This window comes from Schistocerca americana, chromosome 2 (genome assembly GCF_021461395.2).
Source record: "Schistocerca americana isolate TAMUIC-IGC-003095 chromosome 2, iqSchAmer2.1, whole genome shotgun sequence".
Taxonomy (NCBI): Eukaryota; Metazoa; Arthropoda; class Insecta; order Orthoptera; family Acrididae; genus Schistocerca; species Schistocerca americana.
The window spans coordinates 557917190-557944226 of record NC_060120.1 but is presented as its reverse complement, the minus strand read 5'-3'; the positions used below and the strand labels follow the sequence as shown (position 1 = coordinate 557944226).

Sequence of the window (27037 nt, the reverse complement as noted above, 5' to 3'; positions counted from 1 at the left end):
ACTCTTATGCGATGCTGGCAACAACTGCCACTCTTATGCGATGCTGGCAACAACTGCCACTCTTATGCGATGCTGGCAACAACTGCCACTCTTATGCGATGCTGGCAACAACTGCCACTCTTATGCGATGCTGGCAACAACTGCCACTCTTATGCGATGCTGGCAACAACTGCCACTCTTATGCGATGCTGGCAACAACTGCCACTCTTATGCGATGCTAGCAATTTATTTGAAAAACCCTTTAAGTATAGGCCATACATTGCTCTTTAATGCAATTATCTATTTTAACCTGTCCTGTCAAGGTCACTAACTGTCTTCAAATCACTTGTTAAATGCAGCCAGGTGACTAACGTCGACAACACGCGCACATGCACATGCACACTAGTACCACCACAAACCAAAGATGACTTACATTAGAAGTTATTGATAGTCAAAGTAATAATCAACAAGTATCAATGAGTGGGTTAGCATGAACTCTGACCCTCTGTTTTTTTGACAACAGAGCAAAATTTCACACAGAATTTAAACAGAAACCACCATCTCTATTTATAATGTTACTTACTAAATTAATTTCAAAGATTCCTTACTAACACTATCCCTATAGCTAGAAGTGCATTCCAGAATCTATGTTGTTATACTCCATAGGATGACCGGTGCCAAGACAGTGTTCTGCAATGGTGAATTTGCTCGGCAGTTGAAGATGTCAGTGCCGCTTATGCCTGTACACTGGTCCTCAACAGTACTGATACTCTAACCAATATATGACATGCCACAACTGCAAGGACTACAGCAGGCATCCGCCTTATGCAAACTAAGATCATCATTTTACAGAACCTAAATGGGCCTTGATTTTAATGGTGATCGAAAAATACACTTCACATCATATTTCCGCAAAATACGATCAATGCTGTTCTAAATACTCCCAGAATAAGGCAATATGGCTGTAGACTTTGGAGCCACCTCATTATTATTAGCTGAAAAACTGAGGTTCCGAGATTACATGGACTCTGTTAAACAAGATACGAAGTACCCCTTCACATTGAGTCAGATAGTGACAACTGTTATCCCACATATGTAAGTCTGTGTGAGCAGGCTTTCTACAAACAGCATGTCCCAACATACCATCTGTCTTCCTCATGACCAATACATCAAGAAAGGGAAGACCGCTATCCTTTTTCATCCTGATCATGAAAAAAATATTCGGCTGGGTTGCATTCAGAAATGCAAGGGCAATGCTACCGTTGTTTCGGACAAGCAGGGTTATGTTCAACAGATGCAGTGTGAGCTGTCTGATTCAGTGTATCGGAGGATTGGTGCTGGCCCCACAAAAAGTGTTGAGAGAATGCCTAACAGCCTTCTAAAACAAAGTTCCTTATCACAGGAGACCAAGCGTCTCTATTCTTATTGTGCTGTTCCTCCTAGGATTATATGACATCCGTAAGTTCCACAAGAAAAGGTTCCTCTTTGATTGCGAAACATTACTGCTCCAACGTATTGACTAACGCAACACTTTACTTCCCTGTTGAGCCCTACAGTATGTCAATGTGAGCACCACATTAAGAACTCAATATATTTCTTGTGTCTATTTGATGGAAAGCATTTGATTGACAATCTAGTAAGTTTTGCTGTGGTCTCTCTCTTCACTTGTGTTCCTCTTTCCCATTCATTATGGTTGACCGAGGGTAGTTTGATGCTGAATAATAAACCTATTTCGACAGATGTCAACCTCCAATTACTTTTTATTCAATGACCAGTAATATGAGCAGACAGACAGTTATGATGGGAAGCCCATTGTCACCTATTATTGCCAATATGGTTATGGAAATTCCGAGTAACACGCCTTTGAGTCGGCGGCTTTGAAACCTGCATGTTTTTCTTTCAGATTTGCTTGTGTGTGCTTTGGACTACATGGCATTACGTTCTCTCCTCATGGCTGCATGTGCTTGTTCGCAGATTCACTCTCTAGACAGGAATGGCTGCACAAACCAGTTATTGCGGCTAAAGCGAATCACTAAAATAAAAAAATAAATAAATAGAAGTCCTTGGAGAGCATCTTACATGCTTTAATGTTAACAGTGCATTTCTTCTGTTGTATTCTTCCTATGTGAAAAATTTTATTGTAGGTTTCAACATGTTGGATTGGAGCGTTGCCTTGTTAATTCAAAAATATAGCTCTGTTCAGAACTCCTCTATATTGTTTAATACTCATGTCTTATCTACTGAATGAGAGTCAGTATTTACCGCCAAATATATTTGGCAACAGTGCTACAATCAGCTTTTGAAACAATTACTATGCTTCAACAACAATAGTAATCATGGACTGTAGGAACGTATTATATTATTGAAAGAGTTGTCATAATGACTGACGAAAGTAAGCAGAAAAAGGTGTAATGTACAAACTTCTTCCCAGCCCAAAAACATTTATACTTGGAAGAGAGTGTGTGTGTGTGTGTGTGTGTGTGTGTGTGTGTGTGTGTGTGTGTGTGTGTTTTGTGCAGCTGTTTGCCTGGATGGAAGTGTGTAAGGACCCAGCCATCACCCTGTGTAACAAGAATGCAATTCATTTGACAGATGACATGTTTCTATTGATTCATGGTGTCAAAATCTGATTATGTACCCATTGCAGTCATAACTGACAGGATCATGTAGGGATCATGTGATGTCAACCTCCAATGGCCTTTGAATGATATGCTTCGAAACAATTGTGCCTGCACCCGCATTGTACTCTGTCTCGGCTCTGCTGCAGTTGCTGCCTATCCTGTATTACACAGTGACCTGTACATTTTGTGATAAGACTTGTTAGCCTAATCGTTATTTCACTATCCTTCAACCATAGGTGCTCACGGCAGTAGTGCACCAACAGGTTTCCAGCTTCGCTGTTTGAGATTCCAGTTTGCCGCCACAGTGCCACACCATGCGCCCTTTGTCAAAACTAATCATGTCAGGGGATTTCCACATTTGCAGCCCATATCTTCACTATAATGACTGCCCACATTCCTGCCTCTTCCACTTACATTTTTTCCTTACTGCATCGAGTGCCTGCTACACAGCCAGGAGCCATTCAATATCATGGTGGGCAGTGGTTATAATGTTTTGGCTCACCTGTGCAAATTATGGTTATTTCTCATTAAAGCAACTTATTTTATCAGCTGGAGTACAGATGTCAATATGAAATGTGTTCATTACATTCATGTTTTTTCCTCATCTGTCTATCCCCATTCTTAACTCCTGTCTATCTTTCATATGTTAATTGTCTTATTTTGCTTTTAGCTTGTCAGTTTTTAAATTCACATCTATTCATTGTTAATTTACTACTTATTCTTTCTTGTTTTATAATCCATAGTTTTTTTGCTTGCTGAAATTGTCTTATTCTTAAAGTCTGTTTCCACAAATCCTTCCTCTTTCTTGTGACAGTGAAAAATTGGAAACTGTCACTGTCTGACTTCCTTATTGCTTTTGTTCTTGGCCCCTGAGTGGCTCCATTGTAGAACTTGCTCAGTGAACCTGCCAGCACCTCAGAGATCCCATATGTGGTAAAAAAAGTAGAGATGTCTTTGCAAGCAAATGTGCCTGATTTGTACCCACTGAATACATGTCTGGCACCAGCTGTGTGCCCATGAACCACCATCCCCTAATTCCCAGGAACTGCTCGATGTTTGAGTAGACATCTGGTGCCACATACTTCTGGCATACTGTCAAGAACCTTTAGAATCCATGTCAAGCAGAATCTATGATGCACTGTGTTTGAAAAGTGGAACAACACGCTTATAACAGGTGGTCATAATGTTTTGGCTCATCAGTGTATACAACTCAAAGGTAATTCAACAGACACATATACATCCAAGCATTTACCCCTGTGAGTGATACCAATTAGCCACAACTAAACTGCAATGAAGTTGACCCACATTATAATTCAATAACCTATTTTCTGTGGCACAGAATCTCATTTTCAGTTAATAAATAAAATGCTTTAGTAACAAAGTCTGTGTGTGATATATTCAGTCAGCTAGCTTCTGTTGATCAAATTTTTCTATTGCTGCTGGTTCACTTTCCTGAAGGGCAAGTAAATTATTTGCAAGACAAGCACTCAAATGTATTAACATATCATAATTACCTTTGCAGCAAAATACCATACAACCACTGGAATACTGTAGCAAGAAAACACCATCCTCTAATCTGACTTGTGTTCTTTCCAAACGAAGACTATGTGGAAGAACAGTATAACCCCACTTTTATATTCCCAGAATTAATGTTTTTCCACCATTTACAACATTTTTTATTGTTCATTGGATTTCCTATGTCCGCAATGTTAACCTGCATCCGATTTTGTCTCGACATATTTATAATTTCCCCGCGATTTACGCAGTACGAGAAAATTTTTGTGGAGAAAAATATGACACTGTTGGGCATCCTGTAGCGTTTACAAATATTATGTGGTTAACTTCCTGACACCAGGGCACTCTATTCAGTAGATTTGCACCAGAAAATGTGTAAACGTTGTAACACTTCATGCTGTATCTCCCGCCGCTGTTAAGCTCTACTCGGCAAGGTGGCTGACGGGAGTGACTAGGCTCGCTTGAATAAGGATATCATGACCAATCGCAACCACTTCCAAACTGTGCCTAGTGCGCAAATGCAGTTTCATGATCGTTGTGATCATCTTGGCACCTTTGTCTAACCATATTTCGCGTGTTTTGGCGTTTGGCCACTTGTAGTGCTAGTTGACACAGTCATTCACTTTGCATTTTAGTGGAAACACAATGCTGTTTACGTATTTTTTCCACTCTAAGCAAAATGTGTTTCGAGAATTTAATCTCGCTGTTAAGTGCAGTGTTTCTGTATGTATTTTTGTGATGTTACACAAACAGTGTGAGTGATAGTTTGCGCGTGTGTGGTTTACTACATAACTGAAGAGGCACAGTACCTGATAACCTCGAAAGATGGCAACAATGCACGAGAGACAGACTGACACATATTCGAAAACCACACAAAATACTTGTGTACAAATTCGCACTTGACAACAAGAAAAAATTCTCTAAATGCGTGGTGCTAAGCATGAAAAAATACACAACTAGTGCAGTAATTCATTATTTTGATAATGAATGACAGCTGCAGGTCTTCCAAAAACATCGATTATGACATATAAAATTGAGTCAAATGTTTCTATTTCCAAGACAGTTATTTCCAGTTACATCAGTGGTTTTTATTAGATAATAAACAAGTCCCTTACAAGTCTTTTGATGCCCGTTATGCACATGCATCATACGTGAAGTGCAAAAATGCAAGGGGTGTACCCTATACATAACTTTTACAGCTTAAAACAGTATTTCCCACATTTTACCTTTCCCCGCATTTTACACCATTTTTAAGTTCCTTGAAAAGTGTAAAAGTGGGGTTTCACTGTATATACATTCTTGTCTAACAAATTTAAACTGTGAAACAGTAACATACCTGTATTTCTTTAGGAAATGTGGCAGAAAACATGAGCGTCTGCCTATCTCCAGTTTTAGGCATCTGGTTATCAACAACAATACGGCGTATCTGCGGTTCAAATCCCATATCTAACATCCTATCTGCTTCATCAAGGACTAAGAACCTGTGGAGGAAAAAAATCAGACATACTTGTAACCTTACTAACAAAGAAAATTGCGACAAATTTCAAGATGGAAACACACAAAAAACAGGGAGCTTCAGTATTAACATTTACAGTTATGAGATCATAGGTACCCTCAGACTTTAAAAAGAATATAATAATTCAAATCCCAAAGAAAGTAGGTGTTGACAGATGTGAAAATTACCTAACTATCAGTTTAATAAGCCACGGCATCAAAATACTAACACAAATTCTTTACAGACGAATGGAAAAACTGGTAGAAGCCAACTTCGGGGAAGATCAGTTTGGATTCTGTAGAAATGTTGGAACACGTGAGGCAATGCTAACCTTACGGCTTATCTTAGAAGAAAGATTGAGAAAAGGCAAACCTACGTTTCTAGCATTTGTAGACTTAGAGAAAGTTTTGACAATGTTGTCTGGAATACTCTCTTTCAAATTCTGAAGATGGCAAAGGCAAAATACAGGGAGCGAAAGGCTATTTACAATTTGTATAGAAACCAGATGGCAGTTATAAGAGTCGAGGGGTATGAACGGCAAGGAGTGGTTGGGAAGGGAGCGAGACAGGGTTGTAGCCTTTCCCCGATGTCATTCAATCTGTATATTGAGCAAGCAGTAAAGGAAACAAAAGAAAAATTTGGAGTAGGAATTAAAATCCATGGAGAAGAAATAAAAACTTTGCGGTTCGCCGATGACACTGTAATTCTGTCAGAGACAGCAAAGGACCTGAAAGAGCAGCTGAACGGAATGTACAATGTCTTGAAAGGAGGATATAAGATGAACATCAACAAAAGCGAAATGAGAATAATGGAATGTAGTCTAATTAAATCGGGTGATGCTGAGGGAATTAGATTAGGAAACGAGGCACTTAAAGTAGTAAAGGAGTTTTGCTATTTGGGGAGCAAAATAACTGATGATGGTCCAAGTAGAGAGGATATAAAATGTAGACTGGCAATGGCAAGGAAAGCATTTCTGAAGAAGAGGAATTTGTTAACATCGAGTATAGATTTAGGTGTCAGGAAGTCGTTTCTGAAAGTATTTGTATGGAGTGTAGCCATGTATGGAAGTGAAACATCGATGATAAATAGTTTGGACAAGAAGAGAATAGAAGCTTTCGAAATGTGGTGCTACAGAAGAATGCTGAAGATCAGATGGGTAGATCACATAACTAATGAGGAAGTATTGAATAGAATTTGGGGAGAAGAGAAATTTGTGGCACAACTTGACTAGATGAAGAGATCGGTTGGTAGGGCATATTCTGAGATGAATACACTAAACAGATTCAGAAGGATGTAGGTTGCAGTAGGTACTGGGAGATGAAGATCCTTTCACAGGATAGAGTAGCATGGAGAGCTGCATCAAAGCAGTCTCTGGACTGAAGACAACAACAACAACAACAACAGGTAGTTGCCATTACGTGTGGCTTTTGGAAGTTTGACTTTGCATGTATATACATGCAGTTGGAATTCCAAAACATTTTGAAATTTATTGGGCTTTAAACTTCATGTACAACCATTTTGACATTGCTAGTGTTAAATATGAATATACAGACGAAACTTCAATTTCATAGTAATTATCACAGAAAAAACTTTAAAGGAGTTCTAGTTTTCACATACATAAGCAAACATGTGGACTTTCTGTTTAAATCTTTTTCACTGCCAATTTCAATCTAAAGAAACACACAGAACACAACATCAAAGCAAAATTCAGTGTTTCTACTGGAATATAGTGTGATACAAATTGAACCATGGAGAGATACATAATCTAACATTCCACTAAGTGGAGTCACACGCTCAAATTCATGTCCTGATTTACCTGCAAGAGAACCATCCATAACAATACAATCGGTGGAATTAATATGATAAACATAGGCAGCAGTTCATCTTCAAAACAGTCTAGAATTACTACAGTTCTCGGGTGATGAGTTACCTGAACGGTCACCAAATATTTCATTTTCAACATTTATAGACTCACCAAGGACTTTCTAAATTATTTTCTCCAAATGTTTCTCTCTTCAGTGATCACTTTCAACACAAAAGTGCACAAAACACATGAAACAGAACTCTAATGTCACCTAGTGGCTTAAAAAGCAAGACAAAGGTTACAAAAACAATTTTTACTGCTACTACCACCAAGTGGTCACAGCAAAAATTACGATACTTGCAGACATGACAGGCATTTGCGGGAGCCTTAAATGTAAGTTACACACTGCGAAAAATCAATGTAACTGGCATGACTTAATATTACACCCCTTGCATTTCCCACAAGCGCCACAATATGATGTTAGCTGCACACTAAGTGATGAGAAAAAAGGTTAATTGATTTGAAGGCTAAAAACAAAGTCAAATACATCAACTGCTATAGTCTACATAAGCTAAGATTAGATTAGATTAGATTAATATTAGTTCCACGGATCATGAATACGATATTTCGTAATGATGTGGAACGAGTCGAACTTTCCAATACATGACATAATTAGGTTAATTTAACAACATACTAAAGTTAATATAACAACTTTATTTTTTTGTTTTTCTTTTTTTTATTTTTTTTTATTTTTTTTAATATTTTTGTTTTGGTTTTTTCTTCTTTTTTTCTTTTCCTTAATTTATATCTAAAAATTCCTCTATGGAGTAGAAGGAGTTGTCATTCAGAAATTCTTTTAATTTCTTCTTAAATACTTGTTGGTTATCTGTCAGACTTTTGATACTATTTGGTAAGTGACCAAAGACTTTAGTGCCAGTATGATTCACCCCTTTCTGTGCCAAAGTTAGATTTAATGTTGAATAGTGAAGATCATCCTTTCTCCTAGTATTGTAGTTATGCACACTGCTATTACTTTTGAATTGGGTTTGGTTGTTAATAACAAATTTCATAAGAGAGTATATATACTGAGAAGCTACTGTGAATATCCCTAGATCCTTAAATAAATGTCTGCAGGATGATCTTGGGTGGACTCCAGCTATTATTCTGATTACACGCTTTCGTGCAATAAATACTTTATTCCTCAGTGATGAATTCCCCCAAAATATGATGCCATATGAAAGCAATGAGTGAAAATAGGCGTAGTAAGCTAATTTACTAAGATGTTTATCACCAAAATTTGCAATGACCCTTATTGCATAAGTAGCTGAACTCAAACGTTTCAGCAGATCATCAAGGTGTTTCTTCCAATTTAATCTCTCATCAATGGACACACCTAAAAATTTGGAATATTCTACCTTAGCTATATGCTTCTGATTAAGGTCTATATTTATTAATGGCGTCCTGTATGGAACTGTATGTACTGTGTCTTATCAAAATTCAGTGAGAGTCCGTTTACAAGGAACCACTTAGTAATTTTCTGAAAGACAGTATTGACAATTTCATCAGTTAATTCTTGTTTGTCAGGTGTGATTACTATACTTGTATCATCAGCAAAGAGAACTAACTTTGCCTCTTCATGAATATAGAATGGCAAGTCATTAATATATAATAAGAACAACAAAGGACCCAAGACTGACCCTTGTGGAACCCCATTCTTGATAGTTCCCCAGTTTGAGGAATGTGCTGATCTTTGCATGTTACGAGAACTACTTATTTCAACTTTCTGCACTCTTCCAGTTAGGTACGAATTAAACCATTTGTGCACTGTCCCACTCGTGCCACAATACTTGAGCTTGTCTAGCAGAATTTCATGATTTACACAATCAAAAGCCTTTGAGAGATCACAAAAAATCCCAATGGGTGGTGTTCGGTTATTCAGATCATTCAAAATTTGACTGGTGAAAGCATATATGGCATTTTTTGTTGAAAAACCTTTCTGGAAACCAAACTGACATTTTTTTAGTACTTCATTTTTACAGATATGTGAAGCTACTCTTGAATACATTACTTTCTCAAAAATTTTGGATAAAGCTGTTAGAAGGGAGACTGGACGGTAATTGTTGACATCAGATCTATCCCCCTTTTTATGCAAAGGTATAACAATAGCATATTTCAGTCTATCAGGGAAAATGCCCTGTTCCAGAGAGCTATTACACAGGTGGCTGAGAATCTTACTTATCTGTTAAGAACAAGCTTTTAGTATTTTGCTGGAAATGCCATCAATTCCATGTGAGTTTTTCCTTTTAAGCAAGTTTATTATTTTCCTAATTTCAGAGGGAGAAGTGGGTGAGATCTCAATGGTATCAAATTGCGTAGGTGTGGCCTCTTCCATTAACAGCCTAGCTTCTTCTAATGAACACCTGGATCCTACTATATCCACAACATTTAGAAAATGATTATTAAAAATATTTTCAACTTCTGACTTTTTGTTCGTAAAGTTTTCATTCAATTTGATGGTAATACTGTCTTCCTCTGCTCTTGGTTGACCTGTTTCTCTTTTAATAATATTCCAAATTGTTTTAATTTTATTATCAGAGTTGCTGATTTCAGACATGATACACATACTCCTGGATTTTTTAATAACTTTTCTTAATATAACACAGTAGTTTTTATAATTTTTGATAGTTTCTGGGTCACTACTCTTTCTTGCTGTCAGATACATTTCCCTTTTCCGGTTACAAGATATTTTTATACCCTTAGTAAGCCATGGTTTGTTACAAGGTTTCTTACGAGTATATTGAACTATTTTCTTGGGGAAGCAGTTTTCAAATGCATTTACAAAAATGTCATGAAATAAATTATATTTTAAATTGGCATCAGGTTCATGGTACACCTCATCCCAGTCTAACTGCTGTAAGCTTTCCCTGAAATTTGCAATTGTTAAATCGTTGACTGAACGTATTATTTTGGAGGACTGTTTAGTATTGCTGAATGGAGCTATGTCATATATTGTAACTAGCTGTGCACCATGATCAGAAAGACCATTCTCAACAGGCTGAGCATTTATCTGGTTAAACTTATCTTGGTCTATAAAGAAGTTATCTATCAGTGAGCTGCTATCCTTTACCATCCGAGTAGGAAAATCAATAACAGGTGTCAAATTGAAAGAACCAAGTAATACTTCAAGGTCCTTTTTCCTATTACCCTCTTTCAGAGAATCTACATTGAAGTCCCCACAAATAATAATTTGCTTCCCCCCGTCTGACAGATAGCACAACAAGGAGTCCAAATTTTTCAGAAATAGATGAAAATTTCCTGATGGGGACCTATATACAGTTACAATTATAAATGTGCCTTTATTTAATTTAAGCTCACAGGCACATGCTTCTATATGTTTCTCTACACAAAACTTTTTTGTTTCTATACTTTTTGCACAATGATAACTTTTGACATATATGGCAACTCCTCCTTTCTCCATATTTTCTCTCATTACATGTGCAGAGAGCTTATATCCACTTACATTTACCTTATCCATATCAGTAACAATGTGATGCTCAGACAGGCGTAGTATATCTATTTCATTCTCAGCTTCTAAATCTTCTAAACAAACCAGAAGCTCATCTACTTTATTCTTTAAACTCCCAATATTTTGATGAAATATACTTACATTATTTTTAATTATACTTTTACGAGAACCTTTCCTTATTCTAACATTTGCAGTACTCTCCTGTCTAAGTTTCTCATTGTGCTTAGGCCTAGTTCCTATACCAGTGGTCACATGGTGTTCAGAGAGGCAGATTATGTCAACTGGGTTGGGTGACTTTAATTCATCAATGCAATTACCTAGGACTGAGATACAACTTGGTGGAGATAAAATTTCTGGTGATTGGTGAAAATTTATAATTGACAGCTGTGATTAGTGATCCAATGTGCTAGAATTGTGCTGTTTAATTTCTTTCCTAAACTGAAGATTTGTTTCAATCCTGACCTCTCGTAGAACTTGACATCTTTCAGTCTTACCTATCCTAAAAAAGGTGCTGCTCCATAACTTAATAAATGGCATTAAATAAGACACACCAATAAAATAAAGCCAAGTGAATCCCATTAAACATATATAATAATCAGCAAGGGAAGTAAAACACAGATTTGGAAAATGAAAACATGTAAATGAAATAAAGAGTTCGTTTCACGGAATTTCATGTTTGTTTCGTCTGGGAAATGAAAGAAGTTGTTAATGTGTTTCCTTGGGATGGGGTACATGGTATAACCTCATTCCTATCGCTCATCTGTTATTCAAATAACTGGCCTACAAGAAACCAAGAGATTGAGAAACTCACTACAAATAAATTGAAGTAGTAATCAAAACAAAATTTATTAAAGGCAGGAAATTTCCAATTAACAAAGCCAAACATACAAGGAACCAATAAAACAACACCAACAGAAGCTAAAAATTACTGGAACAATCACATGGGCCAGTTTCTGAGAAGCAGTCAAATTTATGACTGTGTAAAAAACAATACCAGCTGCATTTTATCAACATATCAAGAAACTCCCTTTGACAACATTCAGATCTGAAATTTTGTTACAACAAATGATGACGATCTCAATTACGCACACTTTTACTCATTAAGTGTTAAATGTTTTTACATATTTGGCACTCTTCCCCAAGCGATTGTGTTACTTCATACTAACCTGCAGTTATCAAGTCCTATTTTTCCTCTTTCGAGCATATCTACAAGGCGCCCAGGCGTAGCAACCAATAAATGACATTCTTTCTCCAGGTCTCTAACTTGCTCACTAACGTTTGCACCTCCATACCTAAAATATAATAAAAGGTTAAACTTATTGAACAAACCTATTAAATATACTTGAAACTTAAGGAAATTTATGAATAACGAATATAGCTTACATGTAACAGACAGTGCCTCCTTGGACACCAAGAAAAATTAACGGTTATATTTAGTGTTAGCTCATGTAGTGACGGATTATATGAAAAGCTGATGCTGGGTATCCCTCATGAGACCACTAGAGTAGTTTCAAAATAGTGATAATTCTCTGGTAAAGAGAAGATGCAAGACTTATATATGATTAACTGACTTCTGTCTACAACTCCTCATTGACAGAGTTTAGTTGTTAAGATTCAAATGGATGCCTGAGCTGCTATAATTTGAATACTGGTCAAAGCAAACAAAAGAACTTCAGTTTTGTGTCTTTGGTATAACATTATCTGGTATTTTACCAATTTTAAGTTTCAACATTGAAGATTATCAGGGGTTTGTCCATTTTTTAATTAATGAGAAAATGTATCATTCAGATCAATACTGAAGTTCAGTCTACATCCACAGAAGACAGCGGGTCCATCTAGTAGTGAATGTGCAGTGACAGATTTTATAGTATTCTTCTTCTTGTCAGCAGCAGATGTTGTCATTTCGACGTCTTCAATTGTTTTATATATTGTCTGTCTTTAACAGAAATATTTATGAAGTACAACAATGTTCACTCAGCAAAATGACAGCAGTTTTGGTCAAACAACCCCCCCTCTCCTAAAATAAGAATGCAGATCTTACGGGGGGTTGAGAGCAGAGCAAATATTTAGTCAACATTTCAGTTTCGTAACTGCATTATCAACAAGACTTGTCTTTTTTGGAGGGGTAAAAAAAAATAATAATAATGTTTCAAAATTATAATTTAGGCAGTTATTTAACAACAATCTACTAACACAAACCCTTATTTTCTTCCACTTACAAGGTAATCATTGTAAACACTGTGTCTTGGGCTGCTTGGAAAACCTACCGTTTCATCAAATTTTTCTATCACTATGTATTGCTTCTAGCTGAAACACTATTACGTTTGAATTTTAACTTTGAAAATGACTTCTGGAAGACTACCAGTCTTTGATGCACATCATATGTCCAAATCAAGTATTCTGTCAAGTCTTTGGTAACTAAGGTTCTTGTTTTGTGAACTACTACTTTAATATGGGCATTCCATGATCCTTTCAGGGTGTTATGAACACTAAAGAGTTTCAACGCATTTGCTATGTATTGCTATATTTTGTCTTCCTTCAACTTCCAAAAGAGTGGTTTTGTTCACTGATTGTATTTTCTATATTATCCATTGCTGGCCATTAATTTTTTTAACAAATACTAAAAACGGTGTTTTGCTGAAATTTTAAGTATCTTAGCACCTTTCATCCACATTCATAACTAGTCTACTCTTTTTTCAATGTATTTATATAAAGGCAGTGGAAGTGTAGGGTATACTTAATGCCGGACGGGTGGATTGACTGATGGTGTTAATGGGACCAAACGCAAGATCACCAGTCCCTCAATCCTTTGAGTGTCAAGCTGGGAATAGTCCCTACAGAGGAAGGATACAGAAGACAAATCTTGATAAACCTGACAGTCTGAGAATCAAGAAAACCAAGAGATAGAGGTAAGAAGTGAGTGTGTGTGTGTGTGTGTGTGTGTGTGTGTGTGTGTGTGTGTGTGTGTGAGTGAGAGAGAGAGAGAGAGAGAGAGAGAGAGAGAGATAATGAAACTAATAACACTTACAAATTGATAAAATCTTATGAAAGAGAAGAACAATGAGACAGTAAACCAATGACAGATGTATAGGAATAAGAAGAATTAAAATCGTATCAGGAAGCAGGGTGGCGATTCTTCTGCAAAACCAGTCATACTCAGGGAGTTATATTTCACATGGAAAAATCAGGGAAATCTCGGGGAATAGTCCCTACAGAGGAAGGATACAAAAGACAAATCTTGATAAACCTGACAGTCTGAGAATCAAGAAAACCAAGAGATAGAGGTAAGAAGAATGTGTGTGTGTGTGTGTGTGTGTGTGTGTGTGTGTGTGTGTGTGTGGCAGATAAAAACTTCAATAGTTGCACTGGAGGATCATGCTTTCAGTATCCTGTGGAGGCATGAAAGGATCAAAGAAGCAGGTTATGTTTCGCAGCCATTTGCTGCCACCAGTTGCAGGGATACGGTATCAATATAGGAGGACTGTTCAAAAAATTCCGGAAGATTCATAATTTCACGCCAGTGGTGTGTGATGGAGGGAAATTCGATTGGCATCCCTGCACATGCCTGTGTTTAATATGTAACTGCTGTAAGTATCATTGCTGTATGTCTGTTAGTTACCATACAGTGCTGTACTCAGCAGAATGTTCCTAACACAGTTTGCAAATTTCAAGACAGCAGACTTAGAGCAGCAACATGTCTGCATCAAATTTTAAATGAAACTGAAGGAAACCTTTACAGACACATACCAAATGATGCAGGATGCCTACAGTGATTAGTGCTTAAACTGTACTCAGTTCTGCGAATGGTTCAGAGTTTAAAAATGGCCAGATGAAAGTTGAAGATGAGCTTCATTCTGCTGCCCCGCAACATCTACCAATAACGCTCATGTCAGGAATGTCAATGAAAAAGTGCTTCTTACAAGAATCATGGCCTGTGCAGTCTATTTTTTTATTTCCAAAGTTGACAACCTTGTTGAAAGGACAAAGATTTGCAATGGTGGACGAGATAAAAGAAAATTCGCAGATAGCACTTCGCGTGATCCAGCAATAGGCATACCGAGACCTTTAAGTGGAAACAGCGTAGGAAGCACTGTATTAACTGCGGAGGAGATTTTTTCAATGGAGACCATGCAGAATAAGTAAAGAATAAGCGCAGAAAATTCTTGTGGACAAAGTTCTGGAATTTCTTGAGCAGACCATGACACTGGTTCCAAACCAAGATGTGTGAGGGTGTACGGGATCATAGGGGCCACTGCAACTTCCTTCTGTTTGGAGGGCTATTACTTGTCCTTGGCCAAAGATGATTTCACTGTCTTTGGGGGCTTGTCTACCCCACACTGTGGGACAGGGGGGGGAGGGGGGGGGGGGGGGGGAATGCGAACTCCTATGACCTGCAACCTGTGGCTCCTGTCACTGGCTGGGCAATTCCTCAGAAGGCCCCAAGGGACCTCTTCCTCATGGTGGCTACTCAAGTGAAGGGAAAAAATTTCTCTAAGAATTCCAGTTGTGAGGAAAAAGGTGGTGTCAAGAAGCTCCACATAAATTAATGGCGAGCAGTCAGGGGAGGGGAGCATACCATAATAATGACTTTTCTTTCCTCTCAGCTGAGCTATGCAACAGCCATAAGCAGTAGTTTAACCATTTCAGATACTGAATATTTTAAAATTTGTCATTTATAAAACTCAATAAAATTCAATTTCAATGCTAGGTTAAGTAAGCAGAATTCCCTAAGATTTTATATGAGACTCAGAAAATTCCCGAGATTTCCCTGATTTTTCCACGTGAAATATAACTCCCTGAGTATGACTGGTTTTGCAGAAGAATCGCCACCCTGCTTCCTGATACGATATGCCACACGAGGGCATTACTTCCCTGGCCATCTCTTCTGTGAATATGTGCTTGGCCATGACAGGGCTGTGGCCTGTACCGTGCTGTAAGTCTATTCTTCTACTATTATTTTTCCCCCCTCTGCTTTTACATTGGTTGGTCTTCTCGGTGCTGATTGTGCTTGGATCTGGCTTGTGGTGGTGGACAAATGTTCCTTTCCTTCCAAATTCTGTAACTCTCCTTTCTTCACTGTATGATTTACATTGTTGGGTGCGACCTGCTATTTCTTTTCCAAATTTTACAGAATTGCAGAATGCTGGGGACGTCCCCTGACACAGCACGTATTCCAGACTTTGTTCCTGTCTCTTTCTGCACCTTTCCTTTCTTAGAACAGTATCCAGAGCACAGCAAGCTTGTTTTTTGGGTGGGTGGGGGGTGGGGTTGTCAGTGGTAGCCCCCTAACTACACAGAGGTCACACTCCTGGTGCCCGAGCTGTGAACTCCCTGCGCATGCCAAGGTGGGGTATGTGCCAGTTGTGGCTGTGGCAGAGGAACTCCGTGTAACAGTTTACTGGCCAGGTAACTATTGCTGTGGCTGGATGGCACCTGTGGGGAAAGCCCCGTTCAGCGTGGTTGGCACCATGATGGGAGACTTGCACATGAAGCGAATTAAACTTTCTTCGGCTGGTGGCCACATGGCCTCCGAAGTCTCTTCTGAAGGTAACCATTATCACAACATGGAGAGACATGGCCCCAAAATGTTTCCTTCCATTGCTACACCATGGGCAGAATGTAGCACTCAGACAGGGGGAGAAGTGTTCCCCCTCAATACTTAGTTTGTTTTCGAACTGACAGGATTCCTTTTTGACTACTAAGAAACTGTTCTTCGTTTTAACACTTTGAGGACAGGTTTTGTTAAGTAACAGCAATTTCAAAACTGAAAAGTGGCACTGTTCTGACTAAAACAGGATCCCTCTTCAGCCACAGGTCCTGCTCAGCTGCGACAAGCTGGGTGACATTCCTGTAACTGTAACTCCCCATAACAATCCCCCCCCCCCCCCATGGGGATTGGGGCACAGGTGTGTGTGTGTGTGTGTGTGTGTGTGTGTGTGTGTGTGTGTGTGTGTGGAGAGGGGGGGGGGGGGGGTGTTTACAGTGGAAGAAGGAACAAGAAAACTTCAACAAATCCACAAAGGTTTAAATTATACACCGGAAGAAAAGTACTAAAACACTCTTGAAATGTAACTGCTGTAGAACAGCAGAAGTTGCTCTTCAAATAATTGCCTTGAAGTTCTTATACTACTATGCATTAACAACAGAATTAAATAAATCGAGTGCATTTAACTATTAAATACCTTTAAAAAGCAGTGAAATACTCAAGTGAGATGTATCAAAACAATGAGAGTAAATGAAGTCTTAACAGTGAACTTACACTACACATGGGCGAAGCCTTGAACGATATGCAAACTTTCGAGCTTCATCATATATCTGAGTAGCCAGTTCTCGTGTAGGTGCCAAAACAAGTCCCAATGGGTACTGTTTGCGCCGATACATTGACTGTAAAGACAATAGTAAGTATCAGAATCTTAGAAAGATTTAATAGCAACAGCTTAACATCAAAACTATGAGGCTAGACAACAATATATAACAATTTTCTTAATGTGAAATACTTAAGATTAGGTCCGGCCATGTCTTATGAATATCAACTGAATCGTAAACCACTGTAACCATTTCTTTGAAAAGGGACTGGTTATAGTTACCTGTAAATCTGAATTCAAACAACTTTCCATTACATCTAAAATATAATATTCCACAGCTCGTCATTAATAAGTATTTTATGGCTACACTACACATATGACAACAAGAAACAATGGTGCATTAGTGGTAGAAATTACCCTGTTATTCATAGTCATCTGCTGTGGACCACATTCATACATGCGATTTAGGATGGGAACCATAAAAGCAGCTGTCTTCCCAGAACCTGTCTGTGCACATGCCATCAGGTCTCTTCCTGCCATAATTATAGGTATAGCATATTTCTGCACCGGTGTTGGCTTGTCGTACCGTGCAAGGGCAATGTTGTTTTGGATAATTTCAGTCATCTGCACCTCTTCAAACTATGTAAAAATGCATCAACAAATAAATAAGCAACATAGGGAAAACCATACAGACAAATCATAATGCACTTGAGAAATCACTAAATGCTTAAGAATTTAAAAATGCATAGTAGGACTTTGTCTAATGCCCAAGAAAATAACAGACACCTTGCTACTTCTTCCGCTTTGGGAACTTTATAATCTGCTACTCCTTTAAAAAGGAGAAGGGAAATAGGAAACACAGGAAGGAAAACCTAGATTCAGACACACTGATGAAAAAGGAAAGTTAAACCTCTTCCACAACCATTAATCAGTAAACAAGAGACTGTATAAAAGTAGTTAGAATGATACTTTTATCAACTTACTGTTCCACACATTTCCCTTTATACTTACACTGCTGATGTGAGGTGGGACATCTTCACCCGTCGCCTCCACGGGAATGTCTTCGTACTTGTTGAAATTAATGCCTGTGTTTCCCGTGCCGAACAGTTCACGTTCAAGCCTTTCATCACGGGAAGTTGGGATGGTCCAATCCGTGCTGGAACCATGGCTATCCTTCCACCTACCTCCCCCTCCTCCACTTCCACGTCCATCTCCATCTCTACTTTCTCTGTAAGTTCTCTGTGATGGTGGTGGTTCTTGCCAGCGATTATTTCGGGCCAGAGGTGGTTCAACACCACGATCATTCCAACTTCTTCCACCACTGCGTCCCCAATCGTCTCTAAAAGATAGAGATAACACATTTATACTGTTGACACAAGCAAGTACTATAGCTGTGAAGTGACATTAACTCCCACTTCATGAAGTGCTGTATAATGACTATTGGAGGATTAAAAAAATTAATAGTTTGCTTTAACTATTTGAACATTAAGCGTTATATGTCACGTGCATGGAGATCACTTATTTATACGTTTCAAATCTGATGTATGTATGGAGATTATTTAGCTTATTTCAGCATTTCAAATTTGATACTACCATTACTTTAATTACGTTTGCTCTATTTGGAGGAATCCATTGCATACAACACAGTACAAAGAATATCACTTAAATGCCAGAGAAGGAAAGAAAGTCTGACAGAATCATCACAGAACACTTAACTGCTCAGTGAACCTGCACAATATTTGTGCCTACAGTCACATGTGCTATACGTAATCAAAGATCATCTATGTTGGAAGAGGTAGCGACTGTAGCTGGCTTAGCTGGAACGAAGATACTATTTTTCCAGCATAGATCCACTACTCTGTACACACAACTTATAAAATGCATTATTTAAACACCAATTTTTTATTTAACGTATTTTTAAATCAGACTAACACGTATAAAATATTTTCTCTTAGACCCATGCAGATTTCTAGTCTCAGACAAATAGTTCTGAAAATTTGTGATTTCAACTATTCACATTCCAGCTGGGTGTTGCTGGCACCACACATTTTTCTTTATAAATCTTACATGTATTTTCATGGATATTAAAAGTTCAACATCACAAATTTCCACATTTGTATGGGGCTGGGAAAAATAATTTTATACATTTTAACTTAATTTAAAAACTTGTCAAACCAAACATTTAATTTTATCTAAATAATAAGTTATTTTTGCCTCACATGTGTGAAATTTCTCTGTGGATTTTGAGCATTTTGATGAGAATGTATGAGACATGTTAAATTTCAGTTTTACTTCAGTGTCTTTTTCACCTTATCTCTGAAATAAGTGGTTTTATCAAATAATGCATCATTCTGTGTAATCATTGTTTTCCTAAAAAATAAAGATGAAAACAAAATTGATTTTATGTTTTTTTATTAAGATTTTTATGTCAATAGCACCTTTATACTGGTGGCTTTGCCCTTGTTTGCGTATGTCTTGTGTATTGCACACACCCCCGCTTAGCCATGCAAATCCGCATATATAAATCTTGAAAAACATTCCGATGCTACCCAAACAACATGGTCATGCAGGGCAGCCTACATGTCAGGTGTTACATATCTTTTTTAGCCTATCCCCATACCTAGCTAACAGGGTGACAAGAAAGCAAGTTAACAATACACTGTCATGCAGTTCTGAGCTATGTTCAAATTTCACTTCTTGCTCATCAGGAAGTTAGTTTAAAATCAAATGAAATATTTGTACTGAACAGGCAGGCAGACAGACAAAACAATAGACACATGTTAAAAATTACTACAGAATCAGAACACCCCAGAACTCTTAGGGACTGAAGGTGGCAGAAGGGATAATTCTGGAATATAAGGAGAAATTTAAACTACACGTTGAACACACAGGCTTTGCTACCTATGAAAAAGTACTCAAAAGTAAGAAACACCTAACACCCCTACCTTTACAGCAGAGGTGAGAAAGTAGTGACTTAAACACTATCCCGAAATTCCAAGAGCAATTTCAGCTAAACTTTATTCAAATGTAAATTAATACACAGCAACAAATACTGGGGAGATGGGGAATAAGGCAAACTTTAGGATTTTAAAGCCCGTGTGTCAGGGTGACAAAAGGACACTATGAAAAATAATTGAAAATGGCCAACACTGACGTTGAATCTGTAGTTTGTGGTGGCAGGTAAAAAGGAAGGAAGATTGGGTTTAACATCCCGTCAACATCGAGGTAATTAGAGGCAGAGCACAGCTCAGATTGTGTCAAGGATGGGGAAGGAAGGAGGCCGTGTCCTTTCAGAGGAACCATCCTGATATTTTCCTGGAGCGATTTCCTGAAATCGCAGAAAACCTAAACCAGGATGGTCAGACACAGGTATAAACCATTGTCCTCTGGAATGCAAGTCCAGTGTGCTAGTTTATGGTGGTAGTAGGCTAATTGGTGACAATGGAAAATTCACTTCAGCTGTAGTGGTTTGGTGCAGGTGGAAGGGAATGACAAAGCAATAACAAAAATGACAAATATTCGCGTCAAATCCTTATATTCAGGGTTTACTACACTGCTGTCAACAGTGATGATGGCAACAATGACTAAATATAAAGGGACTGAATTACTCTTATTACTGAGAACCAGGCCTTCAAGGTGATTAAAATGAGGACACTCTTGGATGACTGGCTAAAATGTTTTCTATGGAGGATGCTGCTGGTCCATAAACAATGCTTCAATAGTCTAAAAAGGATAAAAAGTGCATTTTATAAAATGTTAAACCTCTAATTCACCTCCCAAGAGCCATTAGCACGAAAGCACAGTACCAAGTTTCTCCATGCAGGAGGTCTTTAGCTGTTGTGTATGTGGTAACCATGTAAGTTTATGATCAAAATGGGGTCTTAAATACATTTCTTGTATACAGTTTCAAGTTGTTGTGTTTAGAGGTATCGTTCCCCATTTTTGTACCTTCTCTATAGATGTTTGCAGTTTGAATTCTGCTCTACACAATAATACAAAGATGTAATATAAACAAACATAAACATATAATGCTGGTGTAACTATATGTTTTATCACACCTACTGCACAATTTATTGCAATTGCCAAAAATGTGGCACTTTAAACTGATCCTTGTGGGACTCCATTTTCCTGCATGTTTCTGTTACTAAAGATCAAAGCCACTCTGAAGTAATAGTCTAATAAGAGATAAAAATCTGTATTAAGACTAAGTTTCCTCAAAAATCCCACTTGTGCAGAGCTGATAAAAAACATTGTGTTTTACATCTTAAGTACATCAGAAAATACTGCAACCATATGCTGATGGCGTACAAAGGCCTCTCAAATTGCTAACTCAAATCATATGACATGACCAATGGTAGTTTGAGATGTTTGGAATATGCATTGGAAATTGAAGAGATTTCCATTTTCCTTGCACCAACACGCTGTGTACTGTGCCAAGTGCCACTCACGTCTTTGGGAAATTGGAAATCCACTACTTTCAGCGTGAAGTGCCCCCGTTGGAAGTGGTGCCACCTGGCACCCACGGTGGCAACCCGAGGGCTAGGCACCAGAGAGTGAGGCCTTTCTGCTCATGATGCAGAACAGTGCCAAAGTCACTAGTATTTGTCGTGCTGTTATTTGGGTGATGCTGTTTTTGCCTCATACCAGTGATACTTGAGGTTATCAAGACAGATACTATTGTGGCAGCTTTTTGATCTCACCATCAGTTGCAGCATAGTGATGTGATATACTGTCTGGTACTTTCCTAAGAGGTAGATGTGCTTATGGTTTTGGCTCAGAGCTTGATGGTGATCATAAAGATGGTTTCCTGTGATATCGACTGGAAGACCATAGTTGCTTAGTTCTACTTATGGTTTAGTATGCGGTCCTGAGCAGTTGGTGTCATGGATTTGGAATTTGGATTTTGCTCTTGCATGTTTCCACATTAACACATTGTTGCGAATTGGAATACGTTTATGTCTGTTGTGGGTGCATGAAACTGTTGTGGAATATACAAGCTGTAGTTATTAGTCTAATAGCCTAATCTGCCGTCAGTGTTTTTAGAGTGTAGTGTCATGAAATTGAGGCAGGACTTGTACTAACTGCGTTACAAGAGGAGTGCACTTTTCATGCAAACAGTCGAGCGGCAGAGCGGAGCCTGTATGCCACAGAGGACAAGACTGTTGTCTGCTGTGTTGTACTGTGTGAAGTGTGTGTTCACCACTCTTGTGAGAGGAGCACCAAGTTAAACTTGACGATGACATGGTGATTCCACATAAATTTAAATCATCTCAGGATCAAGCTATTTTGTTTGTATGGACGAATGATGTGAGCTATGCTGGACTGGGATCTGAGTGAACTTTGAATTGATTGTTAACCTCATAATTTTTCTGCTTGGCCTTGTGTTCCTCAAATGGTTTCAAATGCACACATTTAAAGCATACCTAGTTTAAGTTGTTTGTTCAAACTGTACCGTGTTTGCTTTGTTTCATTGTAAGTGACTCAGACTAACTTTTATACGCAACCTTAGTTGGCTTTAGTGCACACACTGCTCGTGTCATACTAAAAAATGATTGCAAATGGAGCAGTGGTTCAAGTAGTAGTTGTGTAGTTATACAACTGTGCCTGCATGCACCTTAACATGTCTTCTTTATGGTAAGTAGCAATCTGTTTTTACCTACGTTGTTGATATTTCTACCTGGAGTTTCCATTGTTTGATTATTCTGTAACTGAATAGATAAGAAATCTATTATTCTGCTCATGCACAATTCTTTTCACTGTCTCACCCAGTGTGTGTGTCAATCTGTGATTAAGAAAGACATCCCTGCCTATGGCCTAGCTACTGCCGTGAGCTTTGGATACCTTACGTTAATTGGGCTAGTGTCTGAATAGTGAAAGCAGCAAATCTCAGCCAAGAATTAAGGTGTAAATAATGCTTCAGCTAGTGCCAGTAGAATAATAGGGTTAGCACCCATTAATTATAAGTTACATAATCTCATAGAAGTTAATGTCTTAGTTTAAATAACGTAATAGTCATCAAGACCAGATAAGATTCAAGAGAGCTCGATATGGACAGTAGATTGGGTATAGCTGATTGTGTGTATGGCGAACACCTTGCTATGTGGTGTCTCTCTCTCTCTCTCTCTCTCTCTCTCTCTCTCTCTCTCTCTGTGCGCGTGTGTGTGTGTGTGTGTGTGTGTGTGTGTGTGTGTGTGTGTGTGTAACTTATTGGCTGTAAATATTGTGTTACTGAAATTTTAAGTGTGTTAAAGTTTAATATATTTTAAGACACTCACCAATGAGCTTTAGAAGATTTTATACTGTTTACATAATTTAAGGAGGTTATGAGCTTGGTTAATTTATTATTTTATTGATTGAAGTGATAAGAGCCCAATCTGAGAGCTAGTTACACTGTCAGGAGCAGATAGTGCTTGAAACCTAGTACGTTAGTCATTCAGGTTTCTGTTACAGAGCAAGGTTGGTTGTTTCCAACTTATTTTACCCATCTCAGCTGACAAATGTGCTACTACTGCCACTGAAGTTGTGTGTTTACGTGGCACCTGGAGTCCAGCCTCCTTCCTAGAGGTCGCCAGGTCAAGATTGTCTTGGAACCTGTCAGCAGTTTGAAGACAAATTAAGAAAGGATACCAATACAGGAATTTTTTTTAGCCACAGCTCATTCTCAACATAAAAATTCCAGCATTCCACTCTCGAGTCACGTTATATTGGCACGGATAGATTGATGGCATTAAAAGGACCAAACTATGAGGACATCAGATCCTTAATCCTTTGCGTGTCGGTCTGGAAATTAGTAACCATACAGGAAGGACACACAAGACAAATACCAATCTACTGGATTGTATCCAAGAATTGGAAAAACCAAGTGAGAGAAGAAAGCAGAAGCGAGAGAGGGATAAAAGGGTAAAGGTGGGACACTTACTCTACACAGAAAACAGCTGGAGGCCCCCTTCCCCAGGATATGCTATGCAACCAGAAAGAGACCCCCTGCATATTACATTGGGCTGTGGGACAGAATTAATCATCCTTTCTAATAATTTTCTCAATTTACTTGTTAGGTTGCTCAGTCTGTAGCAGTTTCAATCTTTTGGGTCTTTTCCTGATTTCCATATAGGTACTGTGATACTATCTCCTTTCTGAGGGAAATTCGCCATCTTGCCATTTGTTGCTAAAAATGTGTAGAATAGAAAACTAAATGAAACTACTAGTATGTAGAATAGTTTTTAAGGTGTTGAAGGATCCGTTAAAGTGTTGAAGGATCTGATTGTGAATGTTGTCTGCTCCTGGGGGTGTATCTCTACAGTGTTTCAAAATGGTATCTAGTTCCCAGGCTGTAAAGGAGTGAACTGTAAGTTGCCTGGTGTGTTTAGGTAAACAATATAGTATTACATTCTGTTAAACGTTGATATTCACTGAAATTAGGATGGTAATTCTTACATCTGAACATTTCTGCATTATATGTTGCTAACAGTTCAGCAATGTCAGAGAAACTAGAGGTAATTTCCAATTCAAAGATTCACTGTATTCTGTAACTGTTGTGAAATCCACTAATCTGCAACAGGAAGAAAACATGCTTTGTCGGTGCTACACATTTTAGCAATTTTACCTGAAGTAAATTCAGGCTGCAGTGTTGTTTTTCAGCACGGGAGTCTAGAAGTGTGCACAGAATAAGTTAATTGAAAAACCTGTACAATGCACCCATTTATTTACATATTTCGGATGCGTTCAAAACTTAGGTACAAGTGTTTTGGATATATAATTTATTTCATAGCAATCAACATTTGTGGTTCACAGTTCTGGCAAAGAATATATCATCCCTGAATTTCATTGTATATCAACACAGAAACACATTTTTGAGAATTTTTGGAGGTTACCTTTGTCCTTTGCATAATCTATGAGCAATTTGTAGTAAATAGGCATTTGTAATTTAGTTACTGTAGCAGATATTCTAACTAACATACTGTGTTACATGTAGTTTTCCCTTAAAGAGGAATAACCCTATATCTGCACTTATCATACATGAACTCTGTATTCAAGTTTGCAGACAACTAATCAGTGGTCTTAATTTTAAAAAAGTTAATTTTTCACTGCCTTTTAATACACTGCACCAGCCAAAATGCAACCCCACTGTGAATGCTGTTCTCAAACATGGGATGACTTGGTTGGCATTTGTAAGCAGCTGGAAATAGCCCTGAATACTGTCAAACAATTGGCAGCTGCTGTGAATCTGTGTGTTGCAAGAGCTCCCGAGAGTTGTGTACCTGCAATGCCTGTACCACAGGTACCTCAAGTACTATCCTCTGCAGTGAATCCTGTCTCCTCTGCAAAAGTACAGAATCAGTCATTACTCGTCCACTTGACTGCGAGCAGTGTGTCAATGGTAGATCCAGGTGTCCTGTACAGAGTGGATGGACACCAGAGTCGAGTGGTCCTGAGTCGAGTGAAGGACTGAACCAGAGACTTCGAAGGTTCTGTGACAAGTTAGGCTGTGACTTCCTGGACTTGCACCATAGGCTTGAGAACAGTAGGGTTCCCCTAAATGGAGCAGGCGTGCACTACACATCAGACACTGCTTCTCAGATATCCGATCCAGATATGCCTCCATCAGATTACAGTATTATGATCCTAATGGTAAAGCTCACATAATACTAGGTACAGAAAGCTGTTTGAAATCTGAAATTGATAGGAGTGAGATTTTTTGGGGAAACTTTGAATGTATATCGAAAGGATAGGCAAATGGCAAATGGTGGTGTATTTGTAGCAGTAGACAAGAAACTCCAATCCACTGAGACAAAAATTAAAGCTGCATGCGAGATTGTTGGGGCAAGACTCATATCATGGGTGGGTATAAAATGATAATTAGATGCTTCTTTTGCCCACTGGACTCATCTATTTATGTAACTGAAAACTTTAGAGAAAACCACAGTTCACTTGTGCGGAAGATACCCCCATCATACTATAAGACAGAGAAAATGGCAGTTTAGTTAGTGGTGGTTGTTGATAGGACATCCTGTGAAACTTTACTAAACACCTTCTCTGAAAACTACCATAACAGATAGATAGGAACCCCACTCATGATGCAAATATATTGGATATAATAGTAACAAAAAAACCTGACCTCTTTGAGGATTTCCACACAAACTGGTATAAGTGACCATGATGCAGTTGTGGCAACAATGATTAACAAAGTACAAAGGACAATTACACCAAGAAGAATAATATATACATGTTCAATAAACTAGATAAAAAAATCAGAGTCTCATCCCGAAAACTTTCAGCATAGGGCAGGAGCATGTGGAGAAACTCTGCCTCAAGTAAACATTCCACGTGGGAAAAATATATCTAAAAACACAGATGATCAAAGACTATTGCATAACAGGTATAAAATATAGCATAGAGCTATAGAAATAGAAATGCTGAATGAAACACACGACAGCAATGCATGATTCCTTTAATGACTACCGTAGCAGAATACTGTCACGTGATATTCACAGAAGCCAAAGAAATTCTGGTTGTATGTAAAGGTCATTAGTGGCATCGAAGTTAGTGTCCAGTCCCCACCGAATGACAAAGGGACTGAAATAGAGAGCAGCAAAGCAAAAGCTGAACTCAGTTATCAAATGTTCCTTTACAAAAGAAACCCCAGCAGAATTCCCCACTTTAATCTTCATACCACTAAAAATATGAATGAAGTAACTATTAGTGTCAGTGGTGTTGAGAAACAGCTGAAATTACTAAAATTGAACAAAGCTCCAGGCCACATGGGAATCCCTGTCAGATTCCATACTGGATTTG

General features: G+C 38.2%; 1 protein-coding gene across 1 annotated transcript in view; it reads right to left on the bottom strand.

The window, feature by feature from the left end:
* The window catches only part of LOC124596146 (ATP-dependent RNA helicase DDX3X), a 163203-nt gene that overhangs the window by 91022 nt on the left and 45144 nt on the right, over window positions 1-27037 (bottom strand). Inside the window, exons 4-8 of the mRNA XM_047135166.1 lie at window positions 18257-18584; window positions 17663-17884; window positions 17200-17324; window positions 12107-12232; window positions 5452-5596 (exon numbers count right to left, since the gene is read on the bottom strand). Coding sequence (XP_046991122.1) covers window positions 5452-5596; window positions 12107-12232; window positions 17200-17324; window positions 17663-17884; window positions 18257-18584 — 946 coding nt within the window. The remainder of the gene's footprint in view (window positions 1-5451; window positions 5597-12106; window positions 12233-17199; window positions 17325-17662; window positions 17885-18256; window positions 18585-27037) is intronic.